The sequence below is a fragment of the Elephas maximus genome, chromosome 26 (assembly GCF_024166365.1).
Source record: "Elephas maximus indicus isolate mEleMax1 chromosome 26, mEleMax1 primary haplotype, whole genome shotgun sequence".
Classification (NCBI taxonomy): Eukaryota; Metazoa; Chordata; class Mammalia; order Proboscidea; family Elephantidae; genus Elephas; species Elephas maximus.
The window spans coordinates 20,068,585-20,083,608 of NC_064844.1; the positions used below are offsets into that span (position 1 = coordinate 20,068,585).

The 15,024-nt window shown below is 38.9% G+C and overlaps 1 protein-coding gene across 7 annotated transcripts in view; it reads right to left on the reverse strand.

Moving 5' to 3' along the window:
* MTA3 (metastasis associated 1 family member 3) overlaps nt 1–15,024 on the reverse strand; it is a 201,617-nt gene that overhangs the window by 75,911 nt on the left and 110,682 nt on the right. For all 7 annotated transcript variants that reach the window (XM_049870635.1, XM_049870631.1, XM_049870629.1 and 4 more), the window contains exons 7-8: nt 5,086–5,188; nt 1,566–1,665 (exon numbers count right to left, since the gene is read on the reverse strand). In XM_049870635.1, coding sequence (XP_049726592.1) covers nt 1,566–1,665; nt 5,086–5,188 — 203 coding nt within the window. The remainder of the gene's footprint in view (nt 1–1,565; nt 1,666–5,085; nt 5,189–15,024) is intronic.

The window sequence follows — 15,024 nt, forward strand, 5'->3', positions numbered from 1 at the left end:
AAACAGCCAAAATATAGACGAACTTTGGATTTCCTAAACTTTCACATAAAATATTTATGTACCAATGCAGAGAGCACAACACATTTCTATAAACAACATTCTAGTCCTGGAGAAAAGACGGAGTTCCCAAACGGCTATGAACTACTATTAGTTTCATCATAATCTATAACTATGCAAAACTACAAGGGACACACAATAAGAAAATCTGATAAGTAATCAAGCATAAGTTTTTATATTATCACAAAAAAGACTGTGGAAAACATTTCAAATTGGTATCAAGAAATTAATAAAACCTGTACTGTACTCCATTCCAAAAGAAAGCAAAACTGAAAGTTTTATTATATATAATAAATACTGGTCAATAATTACCTTACGACATCTCAGTTTTCTCATCTGTAAAAAGAGCATCCTATCAAGCCCACCTCAAACAGCCATGGGAATTAAATACAGTAAGTTTAATCAGGAAGAAACCGGTGAGTCTACTTTACTGAGGCCAATGCCAGGCTGTCACTGGCACTAGTGGTATCATTAGACCGCATATGGGAAGTTTCACTTGATCACCAAGGGAAAAAGAAAATCGTTTTAGAAGATAGCAATCACAGTGTAATGAAATCATGTAAGAAAACAGAACCCCTTTCTAATGAACAGGCACCAGAACTTGAAATACAGCAAAATCTACGAAAGCCAGAACCTGTAAGGAGGAAACCTGACAGAGAAAGAAACTAAAAAATTTTCCACTCACAGTGAACAATGGAAAAGTGCTAAAACTGCACCCTGTCAAAGGTGGTAAACTTGTGAGACCAGGAAAAACAAGGCAGTCTGGTCAAGTTTTGGCTCTCACAGGTATTACTGTATTGAAACTGAATAACAGCACGAGGAAAGTAAGTCCTATAGCAACAATTTCACTTAAAAGGAAAACATAAAACATTATGTATGATCTAGACAATGGCGGTGAGTCACACAATTCTCGCCTTCCGTGCAGGAGATCAGGGTTTGATTCTCAGACAATGTGCCTCGTGTGCAGTCTCCACCTTCTGTCAGTGGAGGCCTGGGACTAAGACAGAGTAGGAAGAAAGGCCTGATGATTTACTTAGAAAAATCAACCAATGAAAATTCGATGGATCACAAGCATCCAATCTGCAACCGATCATGGGGATGGCACAGGACCAGGCGGCGTTTCCTAACACTGGGGTCACCACGAATTGAGGGCCAATTCAGCCGCAGCCAACAGCTACTACTATGTAAGTACACAGAAATAATATAGAAAAAGATGCACGGAAGAGAAAACGGATGTGTCAGAATGGTGAATGGTTTCCCTAGAAGTGCTTGTTTTGTTTTTTTAACTATTTCATATCTGTCCATGCAAAAGTCATTATTACTTGTCTCAAGTCACAAACACAAGAGGTGGCTTAGGAATGAGACAATACAGTTAACCAACCAGCAAGCCAAGGCAGCGTAGCAGTCAGCAGGGCTCAGAGCTAGGAAACCCTTGTGTCTACCTGTAATGTTGCTATACTGTCTTTATAATTACGCACGTGGCAGAAGGGGAAAAAAAAGCATCTTACCAGGGTGATGTCCCGGGAAGCTGCAGCTGCACTCATATGCAGACTAGGCTGCCTCACGGAACTGCTGCAGTCGAGGGCTCGAGCAAACGTCCCCACAGCACTAAATAAACCACAGAAACAATGAGGAAAAATTAAGCCTCTGTTACATTTTTATGTTAAAAAAACACATTTGGGTAGTAAATGGAAAATTGTAAAAGAAGAATCAAAACAAGGTCTTGGGTGGCTTTTGAGAATCAAATATTAAAAGTACTCTGTATAAAATAAGATTTAATAATTGACAAGCCAATTGGCCATACCCAGACCATTACAATGAAATTTTAGAAAGCAGCCTATTTGGAAGGGGAAGATCTATTATAAAATGCCACAGAGTAAATCAGTATTCAACTCTGCTCAGAAATTGAAAAGGTGGGTCAGCTGCAGAGTTTGACTGTTACTGCAAAGCAAGTTCTGGCCATTTTTTCAGCCCAAATTGTGAAATCCCAGAAACACTTTTTTCCTTGAAATAAGGCATCATTAACTGTAGCAACTCCTTCCTATGAGAACTCAATATATAATAGATTTCTGCTAAAATCCCATTCAAAACACAACAATTACCACAATACTCATTTTCATTTAATGATCCAGAAGGTCTTCCTACATACAAAGAACCTTTACTTCAGGACATGAAGCCTAAAATGAAGGTAATACTTGCTACATGTATTTTAAACGTGTCAGCTACGGAAAAGATGTTCTGAGCATTTTAATTAAAATATAACATACATATAGAAAGCTGCAAAATGTACAGCTACTTAATTATCATCGAATGAACGCACTAATGTCACCACCATCCAGGTCAAAATAAAATGTGAGCGGCACTCCAGAAGATTCCTCAGGTTCCCTTCAGTCACTACTTCCTCCCTCTTCCCCAGAGAGAACCACCTTCCTGGATTCTAGCTTGGTAGGCTGGTTTCATTCATTTTTGAACTTTAAACAATGAGATTCACAAAATATGTGCTTGTTTTATGAACAGCTTCTTATGTTCAATACTATGTTTCTGAGATTCATCCACGTTGCTGGCGGTAGCTGTGTTCCTTGCTACGTAGCATTCCTTTACACCAATCCCCACCCCAGAGTATACAATCACTCTCTGTTGTTGAGGGACATTTAAGTTGCTTCCAGTTTGGGGTTCTACAAATAGTCCCACTCATGCCATTTCTATACATATCTTCGGTGCACAAGTGTAATCCATATTTCTGCTACGTATACATTTAGAAGCGAAATTTAAGGGAAGTATGTGTTAGGTGACAGCAGACAGTTTTCCAAGGCAGCTGTGCTGAATGACACTCTCACTGCAGGGTGTGAGGTGCTGGCTGCACACATCATCACCGATCCCTGACACTGTCACAGTCTTTTACACGTTTGCCAGTCTGCTGGGTGTCAAGTGGTGGCTGGTTGTAGCCTTAACATGTATTTACAAGATTTTTTTTTTTTTTTTTAAACAAAAATTGAAAAAGACACTAGGTGCGCCCTCTAGGTGCTCCTAATGCTGCCTTCAAGGAAAAAGAAAACATATGGCCCCTGGCAACGAGGAAAAAGAAGAAACCCACATTTGGTGTTATATTTCCTGTCCCCTAAAATAACAACTGTCTACTATCTAGAGAGCAATCTCCTCCCCCCGCCATCCCTGGTAACACCAGTGATTGCTGGTTTCAATATGCATACCTAATTCTTCTCTTTTTATAATAGTGAGATCATACAGTATTTATCCTTTTGTGCTTGACTTATTTCACTCAGCATAATGTCCTCCAGATTCATCCACATTATATTTTGAGAACTCATCATTTTCTTTATGGCTGCACAGTTTAACCACATGTCTGTACCACATTTTGTTCATCCATTCATCCACCGACTTGCTTCCATCTTTTTGCTGTTGTGAGTAGTGCTGCAATAAACATAGGTGTGCGTATGTCTGCCTGTGTCTTTACTATTAGATCTCTAGGGACTATACCCAGAAGTACGATTGCTGGATCAGAAGGTATTTCTAGTTTGTTGAGGAAGCACCATACTGTTTTCCATACTGATTGTACCATTTTATAATCTCATCAACAATGGGTAAGGGTTCCAATTTTCCCACATCCTCACCAGCATTTGTTGTCTTCTATTTTTTGATAAGTGTCATTTTAGCAGGGGTAATCTCCTTTTCTAGACGTGGCTTATTCAGATAGCAATAAGAATGTGTAACTTGCATTCTTCTTACTCCATTTGTGCATGAGTGACAATGGTCTCCCATCCATAGTTGATACTAAGGCCTATCGCTAAGCATTGGGCGTTCCTTTGAGAGCACTAAGGCTGGCTTCCTGGCTGAATTGCTTCCTTCCTCAATCTTGAGAAAACAAGGCAGAATTTTATTTTTTTTCAATTGTAATAGTAAATGAAAATATAGGGACAAAACTATGGAATCTGATTAAAAAAATAATAAATTAGCAAACACACCATTAATACACAAACAAGTCAAATTAGGTAACTGGGACCACATAAAAATTAAATACTTAGGTGACTCAGAAGACTATCAAAAGAGTAAAAAGACAATCTACCGACTGGGAAAAAATCTTTGGGGATGACATATCTGATAAGGATTTAATTTCCAAAATATACAGAAGACTTCAACAACTCAACAACAAAAAGACAAACAACCCAATTGAGAAACAGGCAAAAGACACGAACAGGCACATCACCAGAGAGGACATTCAACTGGCCAGCAAACACATGAAAAGATGCTCACGATCATTAGCCACTAGAGAAATGCAAATCAAAACTGTTAGCAGTGGTGCTTTAAAGACATGGGATTTCTGGTGTTAAATTTCTTCTTTATATTTTTCCATAATGTTTTACAAGGAGCATTTGCTATATTCTTAATGAGTAAAATTTAATAAACCTGTTTTGATTTTATAAACAGAAATTACCCAAGCTCTATAATGAAACCCATTCCTGCTGAGTCAATTCTGACTCACAGTGACCCTGGAGGACAGGGTAGAACTGCCCGTAGGGCTTCTAAGGCTGCAAATCGTTACGGGACCAGACTGCCACATCCTTCTCCTACAGAGTGGTCCAAACTACCTATCTTTTGGTTAGCAGCTGAGAGGTTTAACCACCGCACCACCAGGGCTCCATAAAAAGAAATTAAGTGATATTAAATCATATTCTTTAGAAAACGGTATATCATACAGTAAAAAAGTAGACTTTCTTATATAACTAAAAAAAGAATACCACCAATTTAAGAATAGCAGGATATAAAGAAAGGAAAATACATACACCTGTAAAAACAAAAAAAAACCAAACCCACTGCTGTTGAGTCGATTCCAACTTATCATGACCCTATAGGACAGAGTAGAACTGCCCCATAGAGCCTCCAAGGAGTACCTGATGGATTCGAGCAGCTGACCTTTTGATTAGCAGCCATAGCTCTTAACCACCAGGGTTTCCATATACCTGCAGGTCTTCAATAAAGAGAAATTTCTTGATTTAACAGTGCTATACTCACCGTGCTACAACTAAAAACTGGTCAATCTGTCGATCCGTAAGTGGGCTATTTGGATCCCAAACTTTAACTTCCAGTTTTGACTGTTCCCTGTCGTCTGATTCTCCTGTCCAAGAACAAGGGAAATGGAGTCTCGTTACTCACAAGGCACACTGTCACATACAGGTGATGACTACAGTCACCAACCGTTTAAAATGTTTAAATGTCAGGAAAATGCTTATGGTTTTGGTATATGTTTTTCAGATAGCAGACGTACAAAACTTTGTAAAGCGAACACCAATGACAAAAGCAACCAAACCAACCATGTGACAACTTCATTTAGTCATTAACACGTATTTCCTGAGTACCTGCATGTATGAGGCACTGAGTCTCACGCTGTAAGGGAAATAAAGACGAGCAAGAAAGCACCTCTGCTGCAAGACACTTCATGCTTCAACTATGAGAAAATTTATGTATATATAACTATGATACAAATGCAAAGAAACAGGTGTCAAAAGACACACATAGGTAAGGCTATATGAATCCAAGCATTAGAGAAATCATTTCAGGGCAGCGAGGAATGACACCATGAAGGAAGTGGCATTTCTGCTGAGATCTGAAGGGTCTGAATGCACTGGCAGGGGGCAAGGACTTGAAGAGAGAAATGAGAACACGAACCAAGTCTGGGGGCATTAAAATGTGAAAGGAGAAAAGTAGCTCATTTTGTCTGAAGTACATTAAGGGGAATGAGAGGAGCTAAGAGAAATGGGTTATGAACATATTAGTGAAGCTGCTGCAGGTTCAGCTGAATAGATTTTATTCAGAGGTAATAAGAAGCCTTTGTTTTCTTAGTAGGGGGGTGGTAAGACCAGAATCATACTTCAAATCATATTTTTAGTAATAGTAATAATTTGCTGTACAGAAATATGTGTTGAAGACAGAGAGACATATTATCAAACTCCTCTAAGTCTCAGCTAGAAGTAACGAGGGGTGAGAACACAGCAGTAAGAGTGGTCGACAGGGAGCAAAGAGATATTTTGGTTAGTTGGTGATGGAGTGGATGTGTAGGGCAGATTTCAAGTCTTGAGAGCTACATGGAAAGTGCTGGCATTAAGAGAAAGAAGGAACACAACTGGTGGGTGAGGGCTAAGGGCAAGACTGAAGTTAATAGTGACGTTTTGTTTTGTGAATACCTCATAAAGAGATATGGCCATCAGGCAGGACTAGGTATACCAAGACAAAGCAAAGGACTGGAAAACAGACTTGAGAGAAAAACGGAATTTTGGTTTACAAGCCACGGACTGGATTTTCTACTAGGTTAGGAATTCTTTGGTGACAGAGACTGGTTGTGGCTTTTTCTGCTGTTGACATGGCATCTCTAGTATCACGCAAAGTGCCCTGCGTGGACTGAAATCATACTCTGAAGTCAAATACCCCTGATGACTGGCAACACAGGCTATAAGCCTCCAATGCGTTCAGTCCCTGTGTAAGAACAGACCTATATCAATGGCCCAAACAGAGAAAGGGGGATGGCACAACCAGCCAGCCCCCCTGCAGTCTCCCAAGGCAGCCATGCTGTCATGGGGAGGACTTGCCCGTCCAGCCTCTGTTCAAAAGCAGATAACCAGAGAGCCAGTGCCCATCCCAACCTAAAGAAGCACAGACCAGAGAGAGTAACTGGCTAAAAATGAAAGGACTTCATTTTCCTTGTTTTTATTTACAATTCTAACATGCTAAGCCAAGTTATTTCACATTAGGTTTATTACTAAATTGTGTGATCCAACAATTTTAAGGATGGCACAGGACGGGGCAGTGTTTCGTTCTGTTGTCCATAGGGTTGCTACGAGTCAGAACCGACTCAACGGCACCTAACGACAACAGCAACATGAATCTTGAGAAAGGGTCTCCCATGTGGGAGGTGAAAATTTCTACCGCTGAGCCACCATTGCCCCCCACATCTAAAAATAAAACTTTTGAAAGATAAAAAAAAAAAATGGTAAAAACAAATCCACATTTGAAATCTACACTGAATCTATATTTTTAAATAACACAGGATGAAATGGGGTTATTCAGTATTAAGCCCCTTCTCCTTTACACTCCAGAATGTAAGGGTAATCCTGATACTTATTTTTCCAAGTCAAGGTGGTTAAAATTAATAAGTTTCAATTCTATGCACACAGTCTGCAGCACACAGCAGAAAGAACTCATAAAATTCTAAGTAAATTCACTAAAAACAATAATAAAACATTCTTGGCTGCATTTATACTAACACTAAAAATACAGAGAATACCGTGGAACGACGACGAAAAAGAATCAATACAAAAACAGTCTGTGTCACTCACTCTAGACTAAATGGGGATCCTCCATTTTGAATTCAACATATAATTACATTTATATCACAGATTGATCACTTCTTCATAGCGGAAAAACTTTTAAGAAGCCCTTAAGTTAACTTATTTAGAATCTGTATAACTAAATTCTCGGTGAAACTAGTATCGATCTTTGAAATGGTCATGGTATGAACCAGAGACTGATAAGACAAAGGCTGTGCTCTGGTCATGTTCTTTTCAGTCTTTGCAATTATCTCACTTCCCTCCTCCATTTATGATAATCTAGCCCATTCCAAATTTGCTGAAATCCCACATCAAGTAGCCCAGCTCATGAAATCTCCTAACCTCTAAATTCCTGCAATACGTATTTACAACCAATATTTGATTGTATATAGCTTATTACTGTTAATTCATGTAACCGAAAAAATGAAGGTCCAGCAATGATTTTAACTGTATTAGCCTTAACTCTCCAACTATATTCAAGATTTCTAGGAAGCACTGACGAAGTATTTCCTCAAAACATCTATCCCCTAAAAGCACAGCCTGGTAACTGGCTTCTGTAAAGATTACAAGCAAGAAAACCTATGGAACAGTTCTACACTGTACGCATGGGGTTCCCAGGAGTGGGGGGCTGACTCCGTGGCAGCTAACAGCAGCAACAACGAGAGTAAATAATCTGTGCAAAGACTAAGAACCAAGGCTATCATCCTTGAGGCCCTTTCCTGGACAACTGAAAATATTCTTTGTTCTAAATACGATGCATCTTATTTGCACCAAATGTCAGTCCTATACTTTTATATTTAATTCAGAAATACAAAAGGATATTATCTATCACAATTTTTGCTTTAATGGTGTTCTGAAAGTTCTGGCCAATGCAATAAGTTATGATTCAAAGGAATAAGAAATTACTGGACTAGTATAATAAAAAATAAATACTCAATGGCAACCTCACTTATGGAATATACAAAGATAAAATCCAGTGCCGTTGAGTCAATTCCGACTCGTAGCGACCCTATAGGGCAGAGTAGAACTGCCCTATAGAGTTTCCAAGGAGCGCCTGGCGGATTCGAACTGCCAACCCTTTGGTTAGCAGCCGTGGCACTTAACCACTATGCCACCCAAGTTTCCATACAAAGATAAGAACAGGCAAATACACAGCGACCAAAGTTTCTTAGTGGTTACCAGGGGCAGGAGGAAGGAGTATTGAATTTCAGTTCACAGTGATGAAAAAGCTCAATAAGGGTAGGGGTGCACAAACAATTGATGTAATTGCTGTAAACAAGCCATCCATTTGTAAAAAGCTGAATTGGCAAAAGCTGTCGGATAGATACAACGATGACAAAAAAAAAAAAACCCTCAATGGCACTCTAAACAAATAGAATGTTTTAAAACAAAAATTCATTAAGGCAACAAAAATATAAAATACCAAGAAATAAAACTGATGGTATGTTTATAAAAGGACTTACAAAACTTTCCAAAAAGATAAGATGGAGGGTAAATACAGAGTAGAGATTTAAAATCCTGAGGATATTGTTTCTCCATAAATATCCCAATAGGTTAATCAGAATTTTGTTTTGGAAGTCAATAAAATGGATGGAATATTAATCTTTACAAATCGAGGAATTTTATTATGAAAATAATAAGAGAAAGGATTAACTAAGCTGGATGAGATTACCATATAAAGCAATCAAAACAATGTTGTTATAGTGCAGGAATAGACTAGCTCATAAAATAACCCTTAATATTTAAAAAATTAAGCATTAGTCTAATTATGTAAATATTAACTAACATTCATGGGGTGCTTACTATGTTCCAAGCAGCACAGTTAAACATCACTTTAGAGCAGGGTGTCTGAGCCTTGGCACTACTGATACTTCAGGCAGAGTAATTCTTTGTTGTGGGAGCCTGTCCTGTGCGCCACAGGGTGTTTAGTGGCATCTCTGGCCTCCATCCACTAGGTGCAACTAGCAGCCACCCCTGTGGCTGTGACAACCAAAGATGCCTACAGACATGGGCTGGTGTTCCCTGGGGAAAATCGCCCCGGTGAAGAATTACCGTTCTACCTGGTTGCAATCAATACCTGTTTACAGTTAATTGTTACAGGCTGCTGTTTTTAAGTTGGTTAGCTTCCACCACATTGTTGAAAAGCTCACATTCTGCAAAATTAGTTTTTTTTTTTTAAATAACTAGGTTTATGGAAAGACAAACCTATGGAACATGGTAACAAGAGCACTCAAAAAAAAAAAAAAAAAAACAAAAAAGGAACAACCATACTACAAACACTAGCACAGTTAACTCTCTACTGACATTTGCAGCTGGCGCAAAGGTCAACAAAATCCTTTATCTCCTTAAATCCTGAGCTTGTGCTTCTTCCACTGAGAGGTTTCAACAAAATTAAAAACTGGATCCAAGTGCAGCTCGTTTTTGGTATGCACTGGAGGGAATACCTTCATAGCCCCTTCTTCTGTAACTCAGAGCTTCCGCATAAGAGTTTAAACATAGCAGAAAGAGCCACGATTTTTGAGGCCATGAGACCACTCAGCAGGAGCCCTGGTAGCACAATGGTTAAGTGCTGTAACTGAAAAGTGGGCAGTTCAAACCCACCAGCAGCCCCTTGGGAGAGAGGACCTGGCTCCAGTAAAGATCACAGCCTAGGAAACCCTACGGGGCAGTTTTACTCTGTCATATAGCGTCACTACAAGTCGGGATCAACTCGACAGCATACAACAATAACAAAAAAACCTAGTCAATACTTTTACTAATGAAGGCATTTCTGTAGAATTTCCACCTTTTTATTCTTAAATTCTTCTTATCTATGAGAATACTTGGCCCCGATTGCTAGGAAAAGCCTCGTATGAATCGACAGAATCTCTATTCTATACTGATACCATTTCCCTATTTACCAACTGCATCTGAGCTAATGCAAGTTAAAGCAGTGTGTACCGTAGCAGAAAAGACTATGCTAATTTAACTCTCAAACAGAGACATCTCCTGAAATCCCCATGCACTGACAAGGGTTCATTTAATTTAGTAGCAACAGGCAGCGGTGATAACGGGAGGGAGCAGTAGCTGTAACAGCCAACAACGAGTGTTTACTCTGTGCTGGGTGCTATGCTAAATGCTTTACAAGAATTATTTCAGTTAATCATCACAACAGTATGAAATAGTCCATTTTTCAAGAGGAAGAGATGGGAACTTGGAGGGGTTAAGTAGTTTTACCAAGGTTACTCAGATGTAAGATAGTACAGCCATGGTTTCACACAAGCCTGTGAATCCAAAGTCATTTTAGTGTAATGATTTAATATTGCTTAACAGCTAAAATTTTAATATAATATGTGAAATAGATTTCTTTCTTAAAATTCCAATGTTACAATACAGTTAGATAACAACTCAAAACTTCCCACATATAACACCATTTTCTATGGAAAACTGTCTAGGTGGTTTCTTCAAAAATCAAGGAAAGATTTAACAACCTCAAAGAAACTGTTACTTTCATTTGCGTACTACATACTAATTTTTCCAGATTTCAAGAACTTGTTAGGTCGGGGGCAGCCAGAAATGAGTTTAAAAATTCCAAAGCCACATAAAAGATTTATTCACTAGCAAGACAAGTGACGCAATGATGTCTCAGAACCCATCAGGACATGCTCACAAAGAAAGCAAGGCTGCAACCTATTCTGGCACAGTGCTGCTACGGCCACCTACCGGGGATATTCACTCGACTTCTGCATCCCATGCCAGTGCAAACCGGAACTGGGCCACTGGCTGGAAAATACCCACTGACGACTACCAAAAGGGTTAGTAAGCACGGACTACAGCAAGTCCTAAATATCTGTTATGGAAGATGATGTTGTCTAAAATTTAATTTCCCTGCAACCATATACCAGCTATTTAGGGAAGTTTCTGTGATGGCAATGCCTGTGTTTCTCAAGTATGGTTTAACTGTTCCTATACCGATTAGCGGAAACCCTGGTGGCACAGTGGTTAAGAGCTACAGCTGCTAACCAAAAGCTCAGCAGTTCAAATCCACCTAGCATGCCTCAAAAACCTTATAGGGCAGTTCTACTCTGTCCTATAGGGTCACTATGAGTCGGAATCAACTTGAAGGCAATGGGTTTGGTTTTTGGTTTTATACCGATTAGCCTTCTTTTCCCCCCTCCCATAAAAATAATTAGAAAAAAAGACAGAAGAGGGCCCTTTAAACCATTCATCTAGTTGGCTGCCTGATTGTCAGTGAAAAGAAACATCTAGGATACATTAAATGCTTTAGGAGAAAATGAGGATCCAAAACGAACTCTTCATTTATGATGAAAAATATGGTACTTTTCTCTAAAACCTACAAACATGGTGTTTTCCTTTGTTAAAGATGAATATTGACAAATAAGCTTAAATAATTGCTAACAAACTTTAACCGCAGCTAGAAAGATAAGATAGAAACTTTAGGGGGCAGTGAATTTATGTTAATAGGGTTGAAGTAACTCAGAAAAGCAGGCCGAGAGTGGTTGCACAACCTGAAGAATGTAATCATTGTAACTAAATGGTACATGTAGAAACTGCTGAATTGGTGTATATTTTGCTGTGTATACTCTCAACACCAACAAAATAAATAAAATTACTGAAAAAGAAAAACTTAAAAAGAAATGTACAAAAACTGTATGAAGATAACTATATTCAAATAGGAGTTCCTGGGAGGTGCAAAAGGTTAACGCATCCAGCTGCTAACCCAAGGGCTGTTAGTTTGAGTCCACCCGGAGAGGCCTTGGCAGAAAAATCTACTTCCAAAAAATTTGCCGCTGAAAACCCTATGGAGCACAGTTCTACTCAGACACACATGGAGTTGCCATACGTCAGCATGGACTCGATTATAAGTGGTTTTTATAATTGAAAAAAATCTCCCTAAAGACCCAAAAGTAGACTTGAACAAAAGGAAGGACATCTTTGTTTCTGGTTAGGATGTTGCAACATCATCAAATGTCAGTTTTCCCTAAATTATAAATTTACTGCTGCTCCAATAAAAGTGAGGATTGCCCCCGAACACCCTTTCAACTGAGTACTGAAGTCGCTCCTGAGGTTCACCCTTCAGCCAAAGATTAGAAAGGCCTATAAAACAATAATACTCGTAGGTCAATGAGACTAAATGAGCATACCAGCCCAGGGGCAAGGACAAGAAGGCAGGAGGCGACAGGAAAGCTGGAAATGGAAATAGGGAACCCAAGGTCGAGAAGGGGAGAGTGTTGACACGTTGCGGGGTTGGCAAATGACGTCAAAACAGTATGTGTATTAATTGCTTCATAAGAAACTAATTTGCTCTGTAAACCTTCACCTAAAGCACAATAATAAAAATAATAATAAAATTTAAAAATTAGAAGGATTTTTTTTTCTGGTGCTAATCAAAACAATAATAAAGTTCATTTGAAAAATAAACATGCAGGACTGGGTAGTAAAAAACTTTAAAATAAGAATTATGAGAGGTGGCCAGCCTTACTAGACTTTAACATGTACTACAAAGACTCTACAATTAAAATTGTGAGGAACTGGAGCAGGAACCCAGAGATCAGAGGAACAGAACAGAAACTTCAGATAGAGACCCAAGTACAACTCAATCATACAAAATTATCGACCACCTCCCAGAGTGACTTACTATATAAATATGATTTCAATCAAGATCCTAATGGAATCTGCAATGGAAGAAATCAACCAATTGATGATAAACTTCAACAGGAAGAAAAAAACCTACGAAATGGGAAACCAAACCAAACCCACTGCCGTCAAGTCAATTCTGACTCACTGCGACCCTATAGGACAGAGTAGAACCGCCCCATAGAGTTTTAAACGGGAAACACACACCAATTTTTTTTAATTAATTTTATTTTGTTGCTGTTGAGAATATATACAGCAAAACATAGCCAATTCAACAGTTTCTCCAAGTACCATTTAGTGACACTGATTACATTCAAGTTGTGCAACAATTCTCACCCTCCTTTTCTGAGTTGTTCCTCCCCCACTAACATAAATTCACTGCCTCCTAAGGTTCCTGTCTAATCTTTCCAGTTGCTGTTATCGATTTTGTCCCATAGAGATAGTTCTTAAAAGAACATAATGCTCAAGGAAGACATTTTTTACTAGTTAAGCTAAATTATTATTTGGTTTTAAGAAGACATCAGGGGATTTTTTTGATTTAAGGTTTAAAGATTATCTCAGGGCAATAGTTTTGGGGGTTCAACTAGCCCCCTTGGCTCTAGAAAGTCTGGAGTCCATAGATTTGAAATTCCATTCTGCATTCCCCCCCCTCCTTTTGTTTGGGACTGTTCTAAAGAATCTTTGATCAAAATGTTCAGTGATGGCAGCCAGGCACCATCCATTTCTTCAGGCCTCATGGACCTGAACTGGAGGCAGTTACTCATGGACATACCCCAAATTTTTTAAGAATAATAATGAGGGAAAACTTGTCTTGTCACTTAAAAAAAAAAATGTAGTAAGAGATAAATAAATTTGGATTTACAACATAGAGTATCACAAAACACTGCGATGTATCATAAAAAAAAAAGAGTATTTCATGGACCTCTATATATAGTTGTGTAAGAGTCTGGAAAAATGTGTTAAATTAGTAACAGTGATTCTTAGTGAGTAAAGGGTTATCTCAAGAACTGCAATATTTTTAGGCAAATAATGGACCCCTTCTATATCTATTTGCTAACCACTCCCTCCCCCCACAAGGTATTTCCGTAAGCACCATTATGCCAATTATTTTTTACATACTGCTGCAAAAAAAGTTAGCATAGTGAGCTTACAAAACTACCTTGTTTTGTAGCACAGGGAGCAGTTGGTAAACAAATGTACATTATTTGCATAAAAATACGGTAATACTTTTTGTCTCTAGTATAACTGCATTTTCTACCACATTCTGTATTATTTACAGTAAAGTAAATTTTAAGATCCAAAAAATAGAACGTCCAGCACAACTACATGATGCCGGGCTACCACCACCGACTGCTCTAATAGAGATCACAACAGAGGGTCCTGGACAGAGCTGGAGAAAAATGTAGAACAATATTCTAATTCATAAAAAAAAGACCAGACTTGCTGGTCTGACAGACTGGAGAAACCCGGAAAGTATGGCCCCCAGACACCCTTTTAACTCAGTACTGAAGTCACTCCTGAGGTTCACCCTTCAGCCAAAGGTTAGACAGGCCCATAAAATAAAACTAGACTAAACAGGCACACCAGCCCAGGGGCAAGGAGAAGGCGGGGAGGACAGGAAAGCTGGTAACGGAGAGCTCATGGTCAAGAAGGGGAGAGTGCTGATACATCGCAGGGTTGGCAACCAATGTCACAAAACAGTATGTGTGTTAATTGTTTGATGAGAAACTAATGTGCTCTGCAAACCTTCACCTAAAACACAAAAAAAAAAAAAAAGAACAAAGGAAAGAGAATACACGGGAGCCTTTTATTATTGGGTTACAAAAGGACTTCACCACAAACACTTCTAACTATGCAGAGCTTATTTGGGAGCTTTGTGTTATGAACAGATGGACTTCTAAGAGGTGCAGAGTACACAACAGCGGCTTTTAACTTGTAATTCTCTGAATCTTAATGCTCGTGAGGGTGCCTCAAGGGGCTGAAAGGGAGCCTT